General features: G+C 48.2%; 1 protein-coding gene across 11 annotated transcripts in view; it reads right to left on the bottom strand.

Moving 5' to 3' along the window:
* Positions 1–1,076: 1,076 nt before the first annotated feature.
* Positions 1,077–20,826, bottom strand: part of OSBP2 (oxysterol binding protein 2) — a 159,597-nt gene continuing 139,847 nt past the window's right edge. For all 11 annotated transcript variants that reach the window (XM_083717116.1, XM_083717119.1, XM_083717120.1 and 8 more), the window contains 7 exons: positions 16,553–16,798; positions 14,751–14,871; positions 13,188–13,291; positions 11,217–11,312; positions 10,267–10,454; positions 6,936–7,156; positions 1,077–3,811 (listed from right to left, as the gene is read on the bottom strand). In XM_083717116.1, coding sequence (XP_083573242.1) covers positions 3,669–3,811; positions 6,936–7,156; positions 10,267–10,454; positions 11,217–11,312; positions 13,188–13,291; positions 14,751–14,871; positions 16,553–16,798 — 1,119 coding nt within the window. In that variant the 3' untranslated portion in view covers positions 1,077–3,668. The remainder of the gene's footprint in view (positions 3,812–6,935; positions 7,157–10,266; positions 10,455–11,216; positions 11,313–13,187; positions 13,292–14,750; positions 14,872–16,552; positions 16,799–20,826) is intronic.

Here is a 20,826-nt window from a genome sequence, read left to right as displayed (position 1 = left end):
ACTGCCTCCAATCTGGGCTGTATATATGAACAGAGGAAAGTCAATTTTCAAAAAGTGTGTTTGAAATAAATCCTTTATCCAAATTAAAACCCTCTCTCAATTCATTTGGAGTACAACTGTCCTACACACACACACACACACACACACACACACACACACACCAGATTTTCAAGAACGGCATCAAACTTCTTTCGCTTCTGCCCACGAGTTTTGCAGCATGTTGTTGTTGTTACCTAAGAAAAACTACCCTTGTTGAAGACATAATTGCTGACTCGATCGAAACGTTATCTATATATACGTATTTATATATTTAAAACAGCAGTTCGTGGTGGGCTTTGGCAACACTGCTGCAGCAGGTTTTGACTTTTAAAAAAATAAATAAAAATTCAGACGCACACATTTACATTCCCACCCCCAACCCCAACCCCTGCCAGGATACAGGAGTGGGGGGAAACAAATCCAAAAGAAGCACCCCAAAAGTGGTAGTATCTTGAGTAATTTTTTTCAAGTAAAACACAGGAGGAACACTACATCAGAAGCTACTGGTTTGGCTCGATGGGAATTTTCAGGAACAGGAAATGTGTTGTTTTCTTTGGAAAGGGATGGTTTTTTCTTCTTCTTCTAGATTTGGGTGCGGGGGAACCTTTGGCTTCCCAGACAAACCCCATCGGATCCAGCAAGCATGGCCCATGGCTGGGGACGATGGGAACTGCATTTCAGCAACACCTGGAGGGCCAAAGCTTCCCCACACTGGATACGGATCAGCCTTCCCCAGCAGTAGTCCAAATCATCTGGAAGCGCACAGGTTTGGGGGAGGCCAAGCAATCGGGACCCTTAGAAGCATTATCTACCCGGAGCATCTCCTTTTAAACAGCAGCTGAGAGAAAGGGGCTTGCTCAAGAGGAAGCCGGCGCACACCCGGCCTGCTGAATCTATTCAGTCTGCGGCTTTGGAGCAAATGTTAGCAAGGCAAGACCCTTATCTCCTCTCTCTGTGTATAAATCAATGGTCTGGGGGCACAATCCTGGAGACCGCTCTCCTGCGCAAGCCGTCGAAATGAACAGGAGCTCAGCATGGACGGTGCCTCTAACCTCAACACTTTTATTTTTCCTCGTTAAGAAAGAAAGAGAGACAGAGGACACCTACCCTGAAAAGAGGAATCAAGATTTACCGTACATGTAATTTGCACTATAAAAAGAAAATTCAGACAGAGGCACACACCCGTCTTCATTATTATCCCCACCCCTACTTTATGTACCATATAAATTTAAACAAAAATAATTTTATATATATTTTTATATATATAATATATATAAATTAGAAGCAAATAAATAATTAAGATTAAAGAGCACACTGAAATCAGCTGTTGGCATACTGATGTTCAGTCACTACAGTTACATTGTACGGTGTGTATATGCGTGTTTGTGTGTGTGTGTATTTGCACAGGTTATGTAGATTTGTATAAATATATAAATATACTGTGCAAAGGTGTGTGTGCATGTATATACATATATACTTGCGAACGCAGAGAAGAGTAAATATCAGTTCCTACAGGTGCTGTGAGGGAAAGGGTTTTTGGAAATCCCTCTTGGGGATAACCTGACTCAAGACCTCCCCTTTGCAATCTGGGGGCAGAGAGTGAAGCCCTGAAGTTCGTTATTGCTCGTTTTCTCCCCGCCGCCCCGCAAAAATGTGCCTGGCCACAAGAAATCCGCTGGTTCCTGCATCTGTCAAGATGTGATTTTGTGAGCCAGAGGACTGGGCGGCTCTCTTATTTTCCAAAGGCAAAGGCCTATGGACCCTGTTCAGTTCTCAAAAAGAGCCGCCCGGCCCATTGGACGTAAGGGACATTTGTCCCAAGCACCATTCTTTCACAGGGAAACACCAGGCAGCCAGGCCTTCGGCATTGGCAAACCAGAGGGACGTGCAAATCCAGGTGCCAGGCAGAACTTCCCTGGAACACCCCCCAAAAAATCCAGAACTAGGGCTGAAACTAGAGCCTGCTTGTGCAAGTTCTGGTCAGGGGAGAAAGGTGGTCAGTCGGGCAATTTAAGAACAGCTGGCAAAATGGTATCAATGCCTCTGCGATTTCAGAGAACGTGGGTTTGTCGGCAGCTCAGTGGCTAGCCTTGAATAACAAACAGGGGCAGGAGAGAGAATGGGATGCTCTAAGACAGAGAGAGCACATTTTGACTTGCTACTTGTGAGGCATCTGGGATGAAGGCATTTGTCCTTGGAAAACCCACTTTCCCCTTGACTGCAGCAGAGGGCAGTGCCCCCTGGCATCTCTGCCAGCACCGCTCTCTGAATCTTCCAGTCACCAGGCCTCTGATGAAGAGGACAGCAAGCAAGGAGAGGGAGTGTCCATGTGTGCTTCCTACAAAGATGGCGCCAGCGAGGCCCACAGAGGTGTCTCACGTTTGCGCATGGAGAGAGTGCTGCCCAGATGCGCCTCGCCACCGGCGTCACATTAATTCACGGCGCCAGGGGCTCGGCAGTTTGTTGTGACTGCTGGCTGTGTGAATGAGCAGCCTTGTGGGTGTGTGATGGAGAAGGAGGGTGCTGTTTCTAACCAAATAGATTGTGGGGGAGCCTTCAGTTCCACCCTGCCTGGGCTTGCACCCAGCTCCTGTGCCGTAATCTCAAAGTGAGGGGGGTAGGAACTAGCAAGATGGCATCGAGGCATGCCAGGGTTCATCTCCAGCTCTCCCCAAGCCTAGCCGCACCGGGAAAGTCCTTTCGGAAAAGAACAACCAGCTGGTGAAAGGGGGACTTCTCTACCAAGGGAGTGATTACAGAACCAAAATTAAATGGCCATACACGCCCCAAAACACAAAACCGTCCAGAGACTTGATTTTTAAAGACAAAGTAACAAAAATATTGCCTGTTGACCAATACTGGATCCAAGTACTCCAAAAAGCATGGGAGGGAACTTAAACCACAGTGGTCAGAACGCTCCTCCAACCCTTCTCCAAAGATGCAAAACTCAAAATGGGGTGGGGAAAAGTTATTGGCTTGTTAACTCCCCCCCCCTCACCCCCGGACACCGCACTTTCTCCCTAGAATTTAGGACCCATCTGGGACATGGGTTAGGGAGTTGCTGCATCTTTAGAAAAAGAACCTGAATTATACGTATACTATTTTATATATAAAAGATATTTCAAGTCCCCAGCGCACAAATGAGAGAGAAAGAAAAAAGAATCAAACATACATCATTCCCCCACAAATACGTGCATCTTTGGAAATGTCAGAGCTTCGGTTAAGAGAACCGGAAGCTCAAAATATGTAAGGAGCTGTATCTCCTGATGCAGCAATAAATAGGCCAGGCTTAATAAGAAAAGGGGGGGGAAATCCATCATCTCTCAATCCTAATTGGTAGCTTTAAAAAGTCACTTAAAAGAAAAAAAAATAACACCCCCAAATGCCATTTCATTAGTGCATAAAAATAGGTTTGGAATTCCCTGTTTGGTTGTTGTCTTGCAGTTTTTCTCTTTTCATTTTTTAAAAAATCTGCATTTATTTAAACTCTTGTGTGTTTCTTTGAAGTGTGTGTTGACCAGCAGGACGCTCCCTGGAGTGCTTCTGTTACCAGCTCCTCTTTCCTGTGGACAGGATGGGGGGAGGTTCCTCTCCCGCCCCAGGAGACGCCAGTCCAGCTCAGAAGCCGCTCAGAATATATTGGGGCATGCACTCCACTCCTGGTGCTCCTTCGCTTCCCAGTATCCACCTTTGTAAACGCACATCAGCTCCCCGGTGACCGGGTCGACCTTCCGCTCAAACCACAGCGGGCTGTAGCCTCTGTAGTCCTTGCCTGTAAAGAAAAGGAAGAGGGAAGAGGTTAAGACAGCGGTCTTGGAATTTACGTAGGAAGAGTCCTGTTCTAGCAGTGGCCAACCAGGTGACTGTAGGAAGCCAGGACCTGAGCACATTCTTGTGGTCTCCAGCAATTGGCATTCAGAAGCATCACTGCCTCCATCTGTGGGGGCAGAGGACGCCCATCATGGCTAGGAACAGTGGGTTTTTTTAAGGGGGACGGGACGCAGGGGTACGCATACCCCTAAACATTTTGTGAATCTAACGAGAGAAGATACTAAAAAAAAAAAAGTTTTAGTTTCTTCTCTAGCACAGTGAATCGCCAGTTCCGTTGCTACCCCTGATGGCGGGCGTCATTTTCTGTCACGGTGTTTCCTGAGTCCCAGACGGAAGCGGGCGTTTAATGTGTGAAGCAGTGTGGAATGCATTTAGACACTGTAGCCAACTTAACATTTATAAAATTGGTAGGCCCTCCCCTTTGAGTTTGTTTAAGCCTTCAGTGTATGAAAATTCATGGTTTTTGAAAGGATATCTGGCGACGGACACCAACAGCAAGCAGAGGAATAGGGAAGATTACAGTGAGCTGTCGGCTGTGTAATATGAGGTAATGCATGTTCTCTGTACTTTTGTCCATTCACTGTATTTATTTTTCCTGATTTTAACTATAAAATGGTGATTTTCTTGAGTCAAAATGAGAGTACCCCTAAACATTTTTAAAGAAAAAATGCACAGGCTAGGAGCCACCAACAGCCTCCTCCTCCATGAATTTGTCCAATCCTCTTTTAAAGGCACCCACGTTGGGGGCCAGCCCTGCCTCCTGTGGGAGGGAGTTCCATAGTTTCAACTATGCGCTGCTTAAAATACAACTTTTTTATCTGTCCTGCATCTTCCAACATTCAGCTTCACTGGGACCGAGCTGTTCCCTGTTCATCACAGAAATGCACTAGGATTCTAAAGGGTTTCACAGGATGATGACATGTGCTCTGTGATTTGAGAGAGGAGACTCAGAAGGTGGTGTACCTGATGCAGCAGACAGGCTAACCCCTGATGAAGACTCAAACCACACGTTCCATGCTCGGGGCGATTGACCTGTGATGCAATCTAATCCTTGGCTTCCTCAATTCCTTTCTATATGTGTGGCCCATTTTTTCCATGGCTGGTTGCTATGTGGGTCTTCCATTAGTACCAACCTGGTGCCCTCCAAATGTTTTGGATTACCAGCTGCCATCAGCCCTGGCCAGCATGGCTGGTTGATGCATGGCTGAGGCCAATGGGACTTGTAGCCCAAAGAATTTGCCTGCGCACTGTTTTGCCAGAGTGGTGCATGCTCTGGTTATCTCCCGCTTGGCTTAATGCAATGTTCTCTACGTGGGGCTACCTTTGAACTACAGCAAATCCAGAATGCGGCAGCTAGACTGGTGACTGGGAGTGGCCACCAAGACCACATAACACTGGTCCTGAAAGACCTACATTGGCTCCCAGTATGTTTCCGAGAACAATTCAAAGTGCTGGTGCTGACCTTTAAAACCCTAAACAGCCTCAGCGCAGTATACCTGAAGGGGTGTCTCCACCCCCATTGTTCTGCCCGGACACTGAGGTCCAGCTCCAAGGGCCTTCTGGCAGTTCCCTCATTGTGAGAAGTGAAGCTACAGGCAGAGGGCCTTCTCAGTAGTGGAGCCCACTCTGTGGAATGTCCTCCCATCAGATATTAAGGAGTTAAGTAATTTTGTAACATTTAGGAAACATCTGAATGCAGCCCTGTATAGGTATTTTTTTTTAATATTTCATGTTTTATTATGTTTTTATATGTGCTGGAAGCAGCCCAGAGTGGCTGGAGAAACCCATTCAGATGGGCGGGTTACAAATAATAAAATAAAATAAATTATTATCATTATCAGCAACAACATCTTGAGTAGACAGACTGCTTGCTCTAGCACAGAGCTTTCCAAACTGTGTGTCAAAACACCTTAGTGCAGGCTTCCTCAATCTCGGCCCTCCAGATGTTTTTGGCCTACAACTCCCATGAACCCTAGCTAGGGGGACCAGTGGTCAGGGACGATGGGAATTGTAGTCTCAAAACATCTGGAGGGCCAAGGTTGAGGAAGCCTGCCTTAGTGTGTAGGCGTGTCATGCGAATGCTCTCCAAGCTGCTCCTGGGACTAGAAAGGGGTTAGTTTTAACTCCCGGTTTGCTAGTAAAACTGAATTACTGTGTTGTGAAATGATGCATGTCTAAAAAGTGTGTCACCAACATGGAAAGCTCTGCTCTAGCAGGAGGGCCCTCCAGGCAGCTCGTTGGCCTCAGAACTCTTCCTGTTGTACTTTGGCCACAACCACAGCATACATTTAAAGTGCCACGATGCCCCTGCAAGCAGTCAGGTCTCCCCTTGAAGAATTCAGGGTGCTGAGAGTTGTGGGGAGACCCTTATTCCTCCCCTGGAGCTAAAATTCCCAGAGTTCCCTGGGAAGAGGGATGGGTTGAGAGAGACGGAGGTGATGTAGTGGTTAGAGTGTTGGACTAGGACCTGGGAGACCTGGGAGACCAGGGTTCGAATCCCCACTCGGCCATGAAGCTCACCGGGTGTAACTTTGGGCCAGTCACTCGCTCAGCCTAACCTACCTCATGGGATTTGTGAGAACAACATGTGGAGGAGAACTTGAGCCACCGTGAGCTCCTTGGAGGAAAAGGTGGAGGAAAAGCACCATTAATAATAATCCATTACAGTGGTACCTCTGGTTAAGAACTTAATTCGTTCCGGAGGTCTGTTCTTAACCTGAAACTGTTCTTAACCTGAGGTACCACTTTAGCTAATGGGGCCTCCCACTGCCGCTGCGTGATTTCTGTTCTCATCCTGAAGCAAAGTTCTTAACCCGAGGTACTATTTCTGGGTTAGCGGAGTCTGTAACCTGAAGCGTCTGTAACCCAAGGTACCACTGTAATAATAATTATCAAGCCACTCTGGGAACTGTAGCCCTGGGAGGGGACTAGGAGTCTCTCCTCACGAACTCTCCACCCCCGTAACAAACTACAGCTCCCAGGATTCTCTGGGGGAAGCCATGACTGTTTAAAGGGGTATCGTACTGCTTTAAATGTATGGCGGGAATGTGGCCTTTGACCCGTACCTTCCTCCAGGGCCTCCGCTGCCTCTGCCTCCCGCTTGCGCCGCACGGCCCGCTGTTTCTCTTCCAGCCGCTGCTTCTCCGCATTGGCTTCGTCCCACTTGCCGTTCTCCATGAGCCGCTGGTCAGGCCTCTGGCGGCTGTCCGTGGGGGCTATCCTCTCTTCGGGCTCGTTCAACGTCAAAGCCAGGTTGGAGAAGAAGTACATGTTTTCAGCATTCTCCCTGCAGGAGGAAGACCCATGGCCGGTTTAAGAAAGAGCGTGTGTCCATTGCATGAATGGGCTTAGGTGTTTGGCCATCTGAAGTCCCCTTCCCATGGCTAAGATCATAACAGGGAAGCCGAACTACTGTTGTCTATGTTCTGGTAACTTCAGAGTTAGATTACTGCAATGCGTTGTATGTAGGGCTGCCTCTGAAGACGGTTCAGAAACTTCAGCTAGTGCAGAACTCAGCAAAATGGTTGCTCAAGACGGATTGAGCATATTACACCGATCCTGGTCCGACTGCACTGGCGACTGATTTCCAGAACCAATTCAAAGTGCTGGTTTTGATCTATAAAGCCTTAAATGGCTCAGGACCGCAATACCTCAAGGACCGCCTCTTTCCATATGAACCTACCCTGAGATGATATTCTGAGGCCCTTCTTTGTGTGCCTCCTCCTCATGACGTCCAGAGGGCGGCAACACGAGAACGGGGCCTTCTCTGCAGTGGCTCCCTGTCTGTGGAATGCTCTCCCCAGAGAAGTTCGCCTGGCGCCTTCATTAGACACCTTTAGGCGCCAGGCAAAAATGTTCCTTTTTAACCTGATGTTTGACCTGATGGACATCCTATGCCCTTTTAAAAATGTGACTCTTTGGGGGGGGTATTGTTTTTATTTTTATTTTATATATTGGGATCTTTTCTGTGAACTGCCCTGAGACTTCCGGGTACAGGGCGGTATATAAATTCAATAAATAAATTAATTAAATAAAAACATGCGGTGGCATTTTTGCGCCCACACATTTTTGCACCCATCACATGCAGCTGCACTTCAACTGACACAGAAAGAACTTCCCAAGGGATCAGGCCCCAGTGGTGCACAATCGTGCCAAGATAGTTATGAGCATAGTGTGGAAACCCCAAAATGGGCCGTTTCAATGTGGCTTCCTGCATGTGGAAATGCTCTCCCCAGGGAGGCTCGCCGGGCACCACTGCTACATATCCTTAGGCACCAGACAAAAGCATTCTCTTTTCACCAGGCCTTGGCTTTTAATTATCTATGGCATTTTTGCACAGGCGAGATGCTTTAATGTACCGTATTTTTCGCCCTATAGGACGCACTTTTTCCCCTCAAAAAATGAAGGGGAAATGTGTGTGCGTCCTATGGGGCGAATGCAGGCTTTCGCTGAAGCCTGGAGAGCGAAAGGGGTCCGTGCGCACAGACCCCTCTCGCTCTCCAGGCTTCGCGGACCTCTCCGCAAGCGGGGGGAGCGCTCCCGCCGCTTGCGGAGAGGTGCCTGCATGCGGAAGCCTGGGCGCACTGAGCTCAGCGTGTCCAGGCTTTGCGGACCTCTCCGCAAGCGGGGGGAGCGCTCCTGCCGCTTGCGGAGAGGTGCCTGCATGCGGAAGCCTGCGCGCGCTGAGCTCAGCACGTCCAGGCTTCGCGGACCTCTCCGCAAGCGGCGGGAGCCGGCCCTGGGCTCCCACGGCTTGCAGAGAGCTGCCTGTTTGGGGGCTGGGGTCAGGGGAAGCTCCGGCGGGCCTCCCCCGCCCCAGCCCCGCGCCTGGGGGGGAAATAATTTTTTTCCTTTTATTTTCCCCCCAAAAAACTAGGTGCGCCTTATGGGACGGTGCGTCCTATAGGGCGAAAAATACGGTAGTTAAAAGCAAACAAACAAGATTATATTTTAGATTTTTTAAATGCTGGCTTTCATGTTTGTATGTATGGTTTTTTTTATTTTTATATTGCTTAAAATACTCTAAGTCCCTTTGAGTGGCCATGACAAAAACCCCACCTAATATACTTAGTAAATAATAATAGTGACTAGAGTACCTTAGGGCGTGGGACTTAGGCCACGAGAGACAAGGGTTCAAACACACACTAAGCCACAAAGCTCTCTGGCAGGTGACCTTGGGCCAGTTACTGCCTCTTGGCCTATACAGCTGCTTATTAATATTTCCTGGTTTTCTTACTGGCCCTTCACCATGAGGTCCAAGTGACAACATTATAAAAATACAATATTTAAAATTGGCTAAAACAATTTGCAATCAGACAAATAGGATGGGCATATATTCTTTGGGGGATGTGGGTGGCGCTGTGGGTTAAACCACAGAGCCTGGGACTTGACGATCAGAAGGTCGGCGGTTTGAATCCCCGTGACTGGGTGAGCTCCCGTTGTTCAGTCCCAGCTCCTGCCAACCTAGCAGTTCGAAAGCACGTCAGAGTGCAAGTAGATAAATAGGTACCACTCTGGCGGGAAGGTAAACGGTGTTTCCATGCACTGCTCTGGTTTGCCAGAAGCGGCTTAGTCATGCTGGCCACAGGTACGCAGGCTTCCTTGGCCAATAAAGAGAGATGATCGCCGCAACCCCAGAGTCGGCCACGACGGGACCTAATGGTCAGGGGTCCCTTTACCTTTACCTATATATTATTTGTATGTATGTGTCAAAGGTCAGGATAAAGAGGCCTTCAGCTTATGACAAAAGCTCTGTAATGTGCAAGAAGCACCTCTCACCAGGAAGGAATTCCACAGGGGCTGCCACAGAACTCTTGGGGAATTATCAAAAGGGTGCCTACCTCGCAAGGTTGTTGTGAGGGGAAAACACAGAGAGGAAAACCCACTCTTTGGAGGAGAGGTGGGATATAAATGCTACTTCGGAAAGTTAAAATGAGGGCAGGCAGGCTGCCATTTGGATTTCGGCGCCTGTTACACCCTCCCTCCCCCTGCCCTGCAGCGGCAGGACGTAAGCAGGTCCAGGGTTGAATTCTGGGTCTCTGTGTTTGAAAAGGATGACCTCTACCAGTGACCTCCCAGAACCGCCATCAGCCAGATTAGGGAGCAGCGACAGAGACAAGACTAATGGTCAGACTCAGCATAATAGGTGTGGGCAGCCTGGGGTCCTCCAGGTGTTGCTGAACTACAACTCCCATAATCCCTTGTCATTTGTTGCAGGAGCTGATGGGAGATGCTGTTTGGCAACATCTGGAGAGGGAAACATCTGGAGACAAGATTGTTTGCTGTTTGTCAGACCCATTAGCCACGGAAATGTGATTCTTACACCAGCCCCTAAAATACGCAGGCATGTGGGTTTGGCGACACCCGCGGCACCCAAGCCCTGTTGGGCAGACTCACGGAAGAGGGTATTTCTTCCACAGGACCTTGGGGGACAGCGTCTGGTAGACGGTTTTGGGCACCTTGCCCTCTGAGCTGCCGTTTCCTTGGCTGCTCTGCACGATTTTGGAGCACTCCATCTTCTCGTCCCATGTGCCGGACATGACATAGTGACTTGTGCCCTCCGCATCCATGACTAGGCCTGTCACCTAGGAAGGAACATTGAGGATTCAAAGACCCTCCGTAGAGACGCAATGTCTGTCAGCAGCCGCGTCCCACCCAGCTCACGGTCTTCACAAAGTCCTACAGCGGACTTCCTCAACTTGGTTCCCTCCAGATGTTTAAAAGCACAACTTCCTTCATCCCTACTACAACTCCCATCAAATCCCAACAGCATGGGGCCAGTGGTCAGAGATGATGGGAGTTATAGTCCATCACAACACCCAGAAGGCACCATGTTGGCCACCCCTGTTTCAACTAACTTATGCTCTCTGGTTTTCTTTTTCCCTTTTAAAATAGAACTTTTTATTTAATTTTCAACTAACTGAACATAAAAGTTCCCCTCTCTCTCTCCCAGAACAGATGATCCGTTCATCAAGTCTTACCATAAACTTGTTTGTCAATTCGGTGGGTGCTGGTCATTGAAATGTTATTTGACAATCTTATAAAAGGCCACTGTATTTCAATGAAGTCACAAGTGCAGTTCAGAGCATGCACCCCTTTTTGTCTGTTTTTCAGACAAAGATTACATTCTGCCATCATCATGCCTTGTGTGGATATTCCAAGTCCTTTCCTGTGGCTTGTGAGATGCTGTTGAGGGTCCAACTCCCATAATCTTCAACCAGGACAGCCAGGGGTCAGGGAATGATGGGAGTTGGAGTCCAACGAATTCTAGAAGGCTACAGGTTAGTCACCCCCAGTATAAAGGCAGAGTAGCCCTGCATCTCTCGGGGTGGGGGGGGGAGGCCTACCTTTCGGGGGACATCTCTGGAGAAATAGCTGTAGGGAGTGAATTTCAGTTGGCATTTGTCTTTTGATTTGTAGTTGATGATTTCTATGTCACCAGACTAGGGGAAAAGAGAGGAAAGAAAATGCAAAGAGATTAGTTCTACATTTCTTCCATATCTACCCCACCAGCAATTCAGGAGAGATTTCTCGACTTTCAAAATTATATGGGGGTAACGCGGGTGGCGCTGTGGGTTAAACTACAGAGCCTAGGACTTGCCGATCAGAAGGTCGGCAGTTCGAATCCCCGTGATGGGGTGAGCTCCTGTTGCCCGGTTCCTGCTCCTGCCAACCTAGCAGTTAAAAAGCACCTCAAAGTGCAAGTAGATAAATAGGTACCGCTCTGGCGGGAAGGTAAATGGCATTTCTGTGCGCTGCTCTGGTTTGCCAAAAGCGGCTTAGTCATGCTAACCACATGATCCGGAAGCTGTACGCCGGCTCCCGCGGCCAGTAAAGCGAGATGAGCGCCACAACCCCAGAGTCGGTCACGACTGGACCTAATGGTCAGGGGTCCCTTTACCTTTACCTTAACCTCTGAGTATCTTGAAAGCTCCATGTACGTTACTCTAAACCACAAAAGGGCTTTAAATCATGCCTTTTTTTAAGCAACGCCAAACACGTGCCAAAATAAGATTGAATGCAGCTGTTTAAAACACAGGATGTGCATGTAAAATCTAAGTTAAAAGCAATAATATATCAACTTGCAACAGGGTTGCTTCCACAAATATTTAATCATTCCTACATAGAAGTAAGAGAGGCCAGTTACTCAGATGCAACAGATATTTGTCTTGCGGGATGGGAAGTCTATTGGGCCATTTCACACATTTGGTGGCAGCGAGTCTGGGCTTGCCATTGAGGGTAAAGTCGGAAGGGAGTCACCGTGCCCTATCTCAGCTTGCCAAAGAGTGTACCTGTTCTGTCGCTCACCTGCAAATGTGTGCTGCTGCTTTCACTCTTTGCATCTTCAGGGGAGCACATGAATGCACAATGTGTGAGAAGACTCACAGGAAGCCTTCAGTAATGTATAAGGAGGCCCACCCACTGTCCCTAGTATGGGCTCCATTCTCGGTGCAGTACATAGTTAAAACTATGGAACTCACTCCTGCAGGGAGGCACCAGGGACCGCCACCAGGTTGGATGGCTTTCAAAGAGGACTGGACCAATTCATGGAAGAGAAGTGGGTACCAGCCACAATGGCTATGCTGGAGTCAGCAGTGCTCCTGCCTGACAGTTGCTGGAAACCACAGGAGGGGAGAGAGCTCTTGTGCTCAAATCCTGCCCATTGGGGCATCCAGTTAGTCACTGTGGGAACAGGATGCTGGACCAAAGGGGCCATTGGCTTGATCCAGTGAGCTCTTCTTGTGTTCTTCCATTAATTCCCACTACCCGTGACTGTGACGTTAACATAGGAGAGTGCTGGAGGTGAAATAGTTAAACAGGCTACCCAATCAGAACCCAGGGGGTGGAGTCAGAGGGACTATAAAACCAGCTCTGGGAGGGGCGAAGGGAGAGTTCGTTGGGAGTTGGGTGGTTGGTTGGAGTGGGAGTGACTTGGGATAGAGTCTTGTGGGTAGGTTGAGTTAGTGTAGTGAAATAAACTGAGTCAGGAACAGTTAAGGGCTAGGAAGACAAGTAAATATCTGAGAGGTGGTTTAGTGAGTGAGAGCAGGTATCAGAAGTTATAGGTCTGGATGGGCACCCCATGATTGTAATTGACTGAGACCGTTTATGAAACCACATGCTTGTTAAACTGCAATAAATAAACAGAAGTTTATGTTCCAATTTAACCCTGACTGGACTCAGTATTTTCCCAGGTAGGGCCTGGGTGGTGGCAGCGAGAAATAAAGTGGTGGCACAGGGATCAATAGACGGTGAAACGTCCGGGGACCCTGTGTGATCGCCACAGTGACCGCTAGGGGAGTTCTTGCTCAGCTGACCTGGTCGATCCATAGCTTGCCCACGATGATGTTGTGAACGGTGGAGGTCACCTTCTGCCAGACGTAGTGGTTGCCGCTGGAGTGGAATTCCAAGTGGATGTAACCTGCAGGGAAGGAGAGAGACACTCTTGCTTCTAGGTCCTGCTTGCGGGCTCCCCACGGGCCACAGTGGGAACAGGATGCTGGGCTAGATGGACTTCTGATCTAATCCAGGCAACAGGCTCTTCAAAGGCCTCTCATTAAGGGGTGGGATTTCTGATGAACATCATGTGCTTGCTCACTGCCCACCATGGAGATGGACTAAATATTCCATCATGCCTGGGCAGCAGGATTCACATAACAGGGGAAAGGGGATGAAGGGGGCTTCTGGGAGGGTGTTTATTATAGGATCCTCAAGCAGGCACATTTTTTGGGCAGGGTCCACACAACATGGTTGGCATCAAAATGCCAGCCCACCCACCTATCCCCAATTTGATCCAGATTTACACTTCCTGGGGTGGGGGGGTCGGACTTTGGTAATTTAAAAAAGTCCCAACAAGATCTGTGGACCCACTGATTGGCAGCAGTTTCCCAGGGTTTTGGGCAAGGCATTCCCAGCCCTACCTGGAGATGCCAGGGCCTGAACCTGGGATCTTCTGCATCCATTGCAAAGGCTCCATCCCTGTGCCACAGGGCCTTCCCCACAGATTCCCACATGTTCCAACTTTGACATGACAGCATAAGCCAGTCTAGAAAGGGGCCTTTCTGCACTTTCTCAAAGATTCTAGCAGCCATCGCTAGGACCAGTGATTAGAGGGAGAGGATGCGGCACTTGGAGGTGGCTCAGAGCATCCCTTCCTATACCAGCCAACTCCCACTGCTAAGGTTGTCAACTCCTCTATCAGGTTTAGAATCAGTTCCACGACCTGATGAATTGCTGCCAGCCATGAACATGGAAAGGCCTTTGCAGAACCTCAAGGCAGTTGAAGGGCCCTCCCAGACTGTCGCTATCTTCATTCAGTCAGTTGCCGGCAAAATAATATATGTTGATTTGGTGCTCTTAAATAGAAGAGGAGATCTCTTAGATCAGGGTTTCCCAATCTTGGGTCTCCAGTTGTTTTTGGACTACAATTCCCACCATCCCTGACCACTGGTCCTGCTAGCTAGGAATGATGGGAGTTGTAGTCCAAAAACAGTTCGGGAAACCCTGCCTTAGAGATACAAGGAATTCCCCAACAACAATGGGCCTAAGCGTGGTGCGGATAACGCCAAGGTTGAAGGCACAATCCCTGTAAGGGACAGCTGCATATTCCTGCATTGCAGGGGGTTGGACTAGATTGGGCTTCCTCAAATTCGGCCCTCCAGGTGTTTTTGGCCTACGACTCCCATGTTCCCTAGCTAGCAGGACCAGTGGTCAGGGATGATGGAAATTGCAGTCTCAAAACATCTGGAGGGCCGAGTTTTAGGAAGCTTGGTCTAGATGATCCTCAGGGTCCCTTCCAACCCTATGATTCTATGATCTATGCCAAGGAATGATTAGCTGCCGAGGACACAGAACGTTCTACCTGGGGAGCAGGTGCTTACCCAATGGCATGATGGAGAGGTATTTGCCTCGGAACTTGCTGGCAATGGTGATTTCCTGCCACAGTGTCCAGCCTCGCTTGGAATAGACATGATGGGCTGCGGCCGGAGGGTGATGACTCACCTGGAGTGAGGGGAGACCCAAGGAGAAACAAACCTCAATGGTGTTAGGTCTAAGTGGTTGGCAAAACAGTTCAGCAGGCCCACAACTTATGCAAGGGTTATGTTCCAGGGGTCAGTGCACAAACTCAATATTGCACAAAGTCAGAAGGGTCCCTGGAACCACTCCCACCATCTGAGATCTCAGAGAGCCCTGTGAGATCTTGTGCAACAGTCCCAGAGCCCTGGAAGCAAGGTATCGGGCTTCCAAAGCTGTTTCCACAAAGGAAAATCCTGTGGATGGCCCTACAAGATCTCACAAGATCTCCGTATCCAACAGTCACCTGCTCCCTTTCTATTTCTTTATTCACGATCCATCTAAAGTTGCAGTTGCATAAGAAAGATAAGCGTTAAGTTGCAGGCCTGCTGTAAACACTAAATCTATTATGAGATAATGGCTGCGATCCTAGTTTTTTTTGCTCTGTAAAGTTTCCCTTCCTTCCTTTTCCCTTTTCTGTTTCTTATTGGATTGCTATTTTACTAATACAATAAAGTTCTTTCTTTCTTTTTTGAATTTTTATTGGAAATTTTATTTACAACATAACACAAATCCCCACCCCCAACACAGAAATCCACCCCCATCAGACATGAACATAACAAACAACAAGCATAATATACAACAATACAAACAATCAAATAAAATACTTCCTTTTTCCTGTTTCTGGCATCCTTATTTACTTCTTATAAGCTGTTTCCTTTATGAATAATTATTAAGATTTTTCTAATTATAACTTAAATACCCACAAAGTCTCCTGCAGACATTAATTGAAACAAGTCCAGGTATGAATTTTAGGGCACTGTTTTATGAAGTATTCTCTGCATTTTCCCCATGCTTTTTGAAATTCTTGTCTAGTGTGGTCTCTAATTGCTTCTGTTAATCTAGCCAGTTCAATATACTCTAACAGTTTGTCTTGCCATTCCATTTTTGTTGGCACAATTTCTTTTTTCCAGTTTTTAGCAATTAGGATCCTTGCCGCTCCTGTGGCATAGAGGAATATATTCTGATCTTCTCTTGCTATAGCTGCGTCCATTATCCTAGTAGAAAAGCTTCTGTAGTTTTTATAAAGTTATACTTAAACTTTTTTTAAGCTCGTCATATACTATGTATAGTATAGTGCACAAGGGACCCCTGACTATTAGGTCCAGTGATGGCTGACTCTGGGGTTGCCGCGCTCATCTCGCTTTATTGGCCAAGGGAGCCGGTGTACAGCTTCCGGGTCATGTGGCCAGCAGGACTAAGCCACTTCTGGCGAATCAGAGCAGCGCACGGAAATGCCGTTTACCTTCCCGCCGGAGCGGTACCTATTTATCTACTTGCACTTTGACGTGCTTTCGAACTGCTAGGTGGGCAGGAGCAGGGACCGAGCAACGGGAGCTCACCCCGTCGTGGGGATTCAAACTGCCGACCTTCTGATTGGCAAGTCCTAGGCTCTGTGGTTTAACCCACAACGCCCCCCGTGTCCCTATAGTATAGTACATAGTATACAATAAAGTTCTGAACATTTAAAAAGGAACAAATAAATGAAACAACGGATGTGAGTAATCTGGGTCTCAGCTGGAAGAGAATGGCAGGCCCATCCACGGCCAAGCAGAGGATGTCAACCCACCCCACAATGGCACACCAGCTCCCCTCCCCTTTTCCTCACCTGCTCGCAAAGAGAGCGAAAACCCAGCTCATCTAGCCGGTCCAGCTCATAGGTCTCTCCCAGGAGCGGATTGAATGGCTTCGCTGTCCTGTGGACTGTCGTCGAGTAGGAAGACACGGAGAAAGCAGCCACAAAGCACATCTGCTCAATGGAGCTCTCGCACTTGACGGCTTTGTCAAGCAGTTCATGGTACTCGAGGTCTTCTGTCAGTCTCTGCAGCATGGATAGCGGCTCATTGAAGTTCACCTGCAGAAAGCCAGAGAGGTCGGTTGCTAACCCAAGGGGAGGAGAAGGGAATCACTCTCTTTCTATCTCATTTTTTATTATTATTTGAAGGCATTTGGACATCACCTTGCCAACAAAGGTCCGTTTAGTAAAAGCTATGGTTTTCCCAGCAGTGATGTATGGAAGTGAAAGCTGGACCATAAAGAAGGTTGATTGCCAAAGAATTGATGCTTTTGAATTATGGTGCTGGAGGAGACACTTGAGAGTCCCATGGACTGCAAGAAGATCACACCTCTCCATTCTGAAGGAAATCAGCCCTGAGTGCTCGCTGGAAGGACAGATCCTGAAGCTGAGGCTCCAATACTTTGGCCACCTCATGAGAAGAGAAGACTCCCTGGAAAAGACCCTGATGTTGGGAAAGATGGAGGGCACAAGGAGAAGGGGACGACAGAGGACGAGATGGTTGGACAGCGTTCTCAAAGCTACCAGCATGAGTTTGACCAAACTGCGGGAGGCAGTGGAAGACAGGAGGGCCTGGCGTGCTCTGGTCCAGGGGGTCACGAAGAGTCGGACGCGACTAAACGACTAAACAACAACAAATATACCACTTTGTAAATCTCCACGCAGCAGCAAGGGAGCAGACACCTTATAACCCAGTCCTATTGGATCACCCCCTGCAGAATGCAAACCCTGTGATGTTTGAAGAAAGCCAGTGAGAAAAAGAGGCCTCCCGTGAGTGGACCGGGCTACTTTTGCAAGTTGGGACAGGAGGGGTGGAAATCTATCCGCCATCATACACACACGAAACCATAGAATCATAGAGTTGGAAGGGACCACGAGGATCATCCGGTCCAACCTCCTGCAATGCAGGGATGCCCAACCTGGGGATCAAACCCACAACCCTGAGACTATGAGGCTCATGTTCTACTGACTGAGCTATTAAATGTCCTCAAGCAACCACTCCCAAAGGCTTCCAGATGATCTCCTTTGCTGTACGAAGAGGAAACTGCCTCCGCTGTTGGGGGCTGCAAATGGGGAGAGAGAGCGAGAGCGAGAGCTGTTGCGCTCAGGTCCTGCTTGCAGGCTTTCTTCCCAAAAGGCACCTGGCTGGTCATTGTGGGAAGATGATACTGGACTAGATGGGCCCTTGGCCTGATCCTGCTACTGGACTCTTCTGCTGTTATTTATTAGGCGAGAAGGGATATATCAGGCATAGGCAAACTCAGCCCTCCAGATGTTTTGGGACTACAACTCCCATCATCCCCAGCTAACAGGACCAGTGGGCAGGGATGATGGGAATTGTAGTCTCAAAACATCTGGAGGGCTGAGTTTGCCTATGCCTGGGATATATGGATGGGGAAACAGCAAGCATCTCTCTATTTAAAAAAACAACGGGAGGGGAGTGAATGTTATGCTGCAGCTGAGCGAGTATGATTAGCAACTTGGCTGGGAAACCCATAAAGGAGCATGTAATATATATGTATATATAATTGCAAGTGGTATGTGTCTGTATCTGAAGTCCTTTGTCATCCACACAAAAAGCTCCCCGCGAAGGCGGAAGATTTACCGACATGCCAAAACGATATTACATTTCCAAGCCTCTCCCAGCGTGGCTTTTCTATGTGAACTTTAATCTCTTTGCTGCCACAGGAGCGGCAGTGACTGATTTAAAGGCCCCACCGGATCGTTCCATTTGGCCCACTGCTGCAATTTTACAGATTGTGTGTATTGGATGAAGGGATTATTTATACATTGCAGTGCCAGGGCTATTAAGGGGCCTCTGTGTCCTTCGCCAGGGTCACGTTCCTGCGTAATTGAAGGGGAAAGACTCCCTGTTGACTCAAAGGGGGAGTGGAGACACTGTACAAAGACCTCTGCTGTGAGCAAACCCCCCACCCCACCCCTCTTTCTCTGCTACCCACTGGGGGTGGGAGGGAAGGAAAGGGCCTAAGACAAGCATAGGCAAACTCAGGCCTCCAGATGGACCAGTGGTCCAGGGATGATGGGAGTTGTAGTCCCAAAACATCTGGAGGCCCGAGTTTGCCTATGCCTGGCCTAAGATTTTGGAACAGCAAGACCCTCTGCAGCAAAAGGGGGAAATGCTGGTGTTAGATACTCAAGGCTAAAGCAGATTCCCTTCACTGAGAGTGGGACGCTGGGGGAAAGAGGTGAACATCTCAATTGTTCTGCCCGAACACTGGGGTCCAGCGCCAAGGGCCTTCTGGCGGTTCCCTCGCTGCAAGAAGCCAAGTTACAGGGAACCAGGCAGAGGGCCTTCTCAGTAGTGGCACCAGCCCTGTGAAACTCCCTCCCACCAGATGTCAAAGAGAAAAATAACTACCAAACTTTTAGAAGACATCTGAAAGCAGCCCTGTTTAGGGGAACTTTTAATGTTTAATAGGTTATTGTATTTTAGTGTTTTGTTGGAAACCGCCCAGAGTGGCTGGGGAAACCCAGCCAGATGGGTGGGGTATAAATAAAAAATTATTATTATTATTATTATTATTATTATTATTATTATTATTATTATTATACCTGTCTGTGTTGGGGAAAGGCTGTAGCTCAGTGGAAAAGCATCTGCTTCCCATGCAGAAGGTCCCAGGTTCAATCCCCAGGGAGGGATGGGAATCTCCTCTACCTGAAGAGGCACTGCCAGTCAGTGCAGACTGCCCTAAGTTAGACAGACCAATTGTCTGACTTCAGTGAAAGGCAGATTCCAATGTTCCTACAGGGACTGAGATAACCAGGAGGTGTGAATGTGCTTCATTTGTGTAGCACTTCATTTGTGTAGCATTAGAAAAATGCACAAGTGTATCTGCATCTGAGTTGGGCATTGGGGATTCCATGTTGACAATCGGGGATAGATTTTCCCACCTGCCTTGCCCCACCATCCAACCCCTGGACCTTTCTAAATGAATTTCTTAATGGGATACTTGGACTTGACCTATTGGTAAGCTGTATGTATATGTCAAATGAACTGTTTAAACTTTGTGTTTCTCAAACTCAGGTCTCTGACTGTTGTTGGACTACAATCCCCATCATCCCTAGCTCAAGGATGATGGGAACTGTAGTCCAACAACAGCTGGAGATTCTACTTTGAGAAACACAGGTTCAACTGCTGATTATTAATTTTTTAGTGTTACATTGCAGGAACATCATATGTCCTATTATGTATTGTTATTGTGTAGACATTTATTTATTTTAATGCGAACTGCTTTAGGCACAGATTTACTTGTGAGAAATGCAGGCTATAAATATACTGACTATGACAATCTGCAAAGGGAAGAACTGCCAGAGCATCTCTGCTACGGAGAGCATCGGCGGCAGCATCTGCCCTGCGTGGGCTCAATCAGGAAGCAGCTCTGGAAATGTAACAAGCAAGCATTCAATTACTTCCTGATTAAACATATCTGATTGTTTCAAAAGCAGGCGCTGCCAGTGGCTTGTGTGCTGCTGGGCCACTGCTAACCTCGGCTAGCTCTCCAGGCACTCCTGAGCAGAGCATGTAGGCGGCTTTCTTGCCTTTGAAGGCAGAGTTTAAACCTTCCCTCTCCCCACCACTAACTCCCCACAACAGGGACGGACTTGCTCAGCCACACAAGCCACAAATCTTCGCCACTACTGGCCAACCGGGTTCCTGTGGCCACAACCAGCTTTGTCACTAATAGGAAAACAAAAGGCTGGGATGCAAAACTGCTTTAGCCCTTTTTCTATTGCCAAAGGTCCCATTCTCTCTCTCTCTCTCTCTCTCTCTCTCTCTCTCTCTCTCTTTCTCTCTCAGCTTTAAATGAGCCTTTGCATCTAACCATTGGGTTTCTTGAAATGCCAGTAAGGGAGAAGTGGGTGTTTGCAGGGGAGGCGGTTGATAAATTAACAGGATGGGAGCAAATATGAAGGTGGAATTTAACCCTTTTCTCCCCTGCTGCAACCCTGAAACTAGCAGAGTGGTACCTCCGGTTGCAGACGGGATCCGTTCTGGAGGTCCGGCCGGATCTCGAGTTTTTGCAACCAGAGAGACCACTTCTGTGCATGTGTGTGCAGCGGTAGAG

This window comes from Podarcis gaigeae (genome assembly GCF_964106915.1).
Source record: "Podarcis gaigeae genome assembly, chromosome: 16".
Classification (NCBI taxonomy): Eukaryota; Metazoa; Chordata; class Lepidosauria; order Squamata; family Lacertidae; genus Podarcis; species Podarcis gaigeae.
This window is presented reverse-complemented; position numbering and strand designations above follow the sequence as displayed.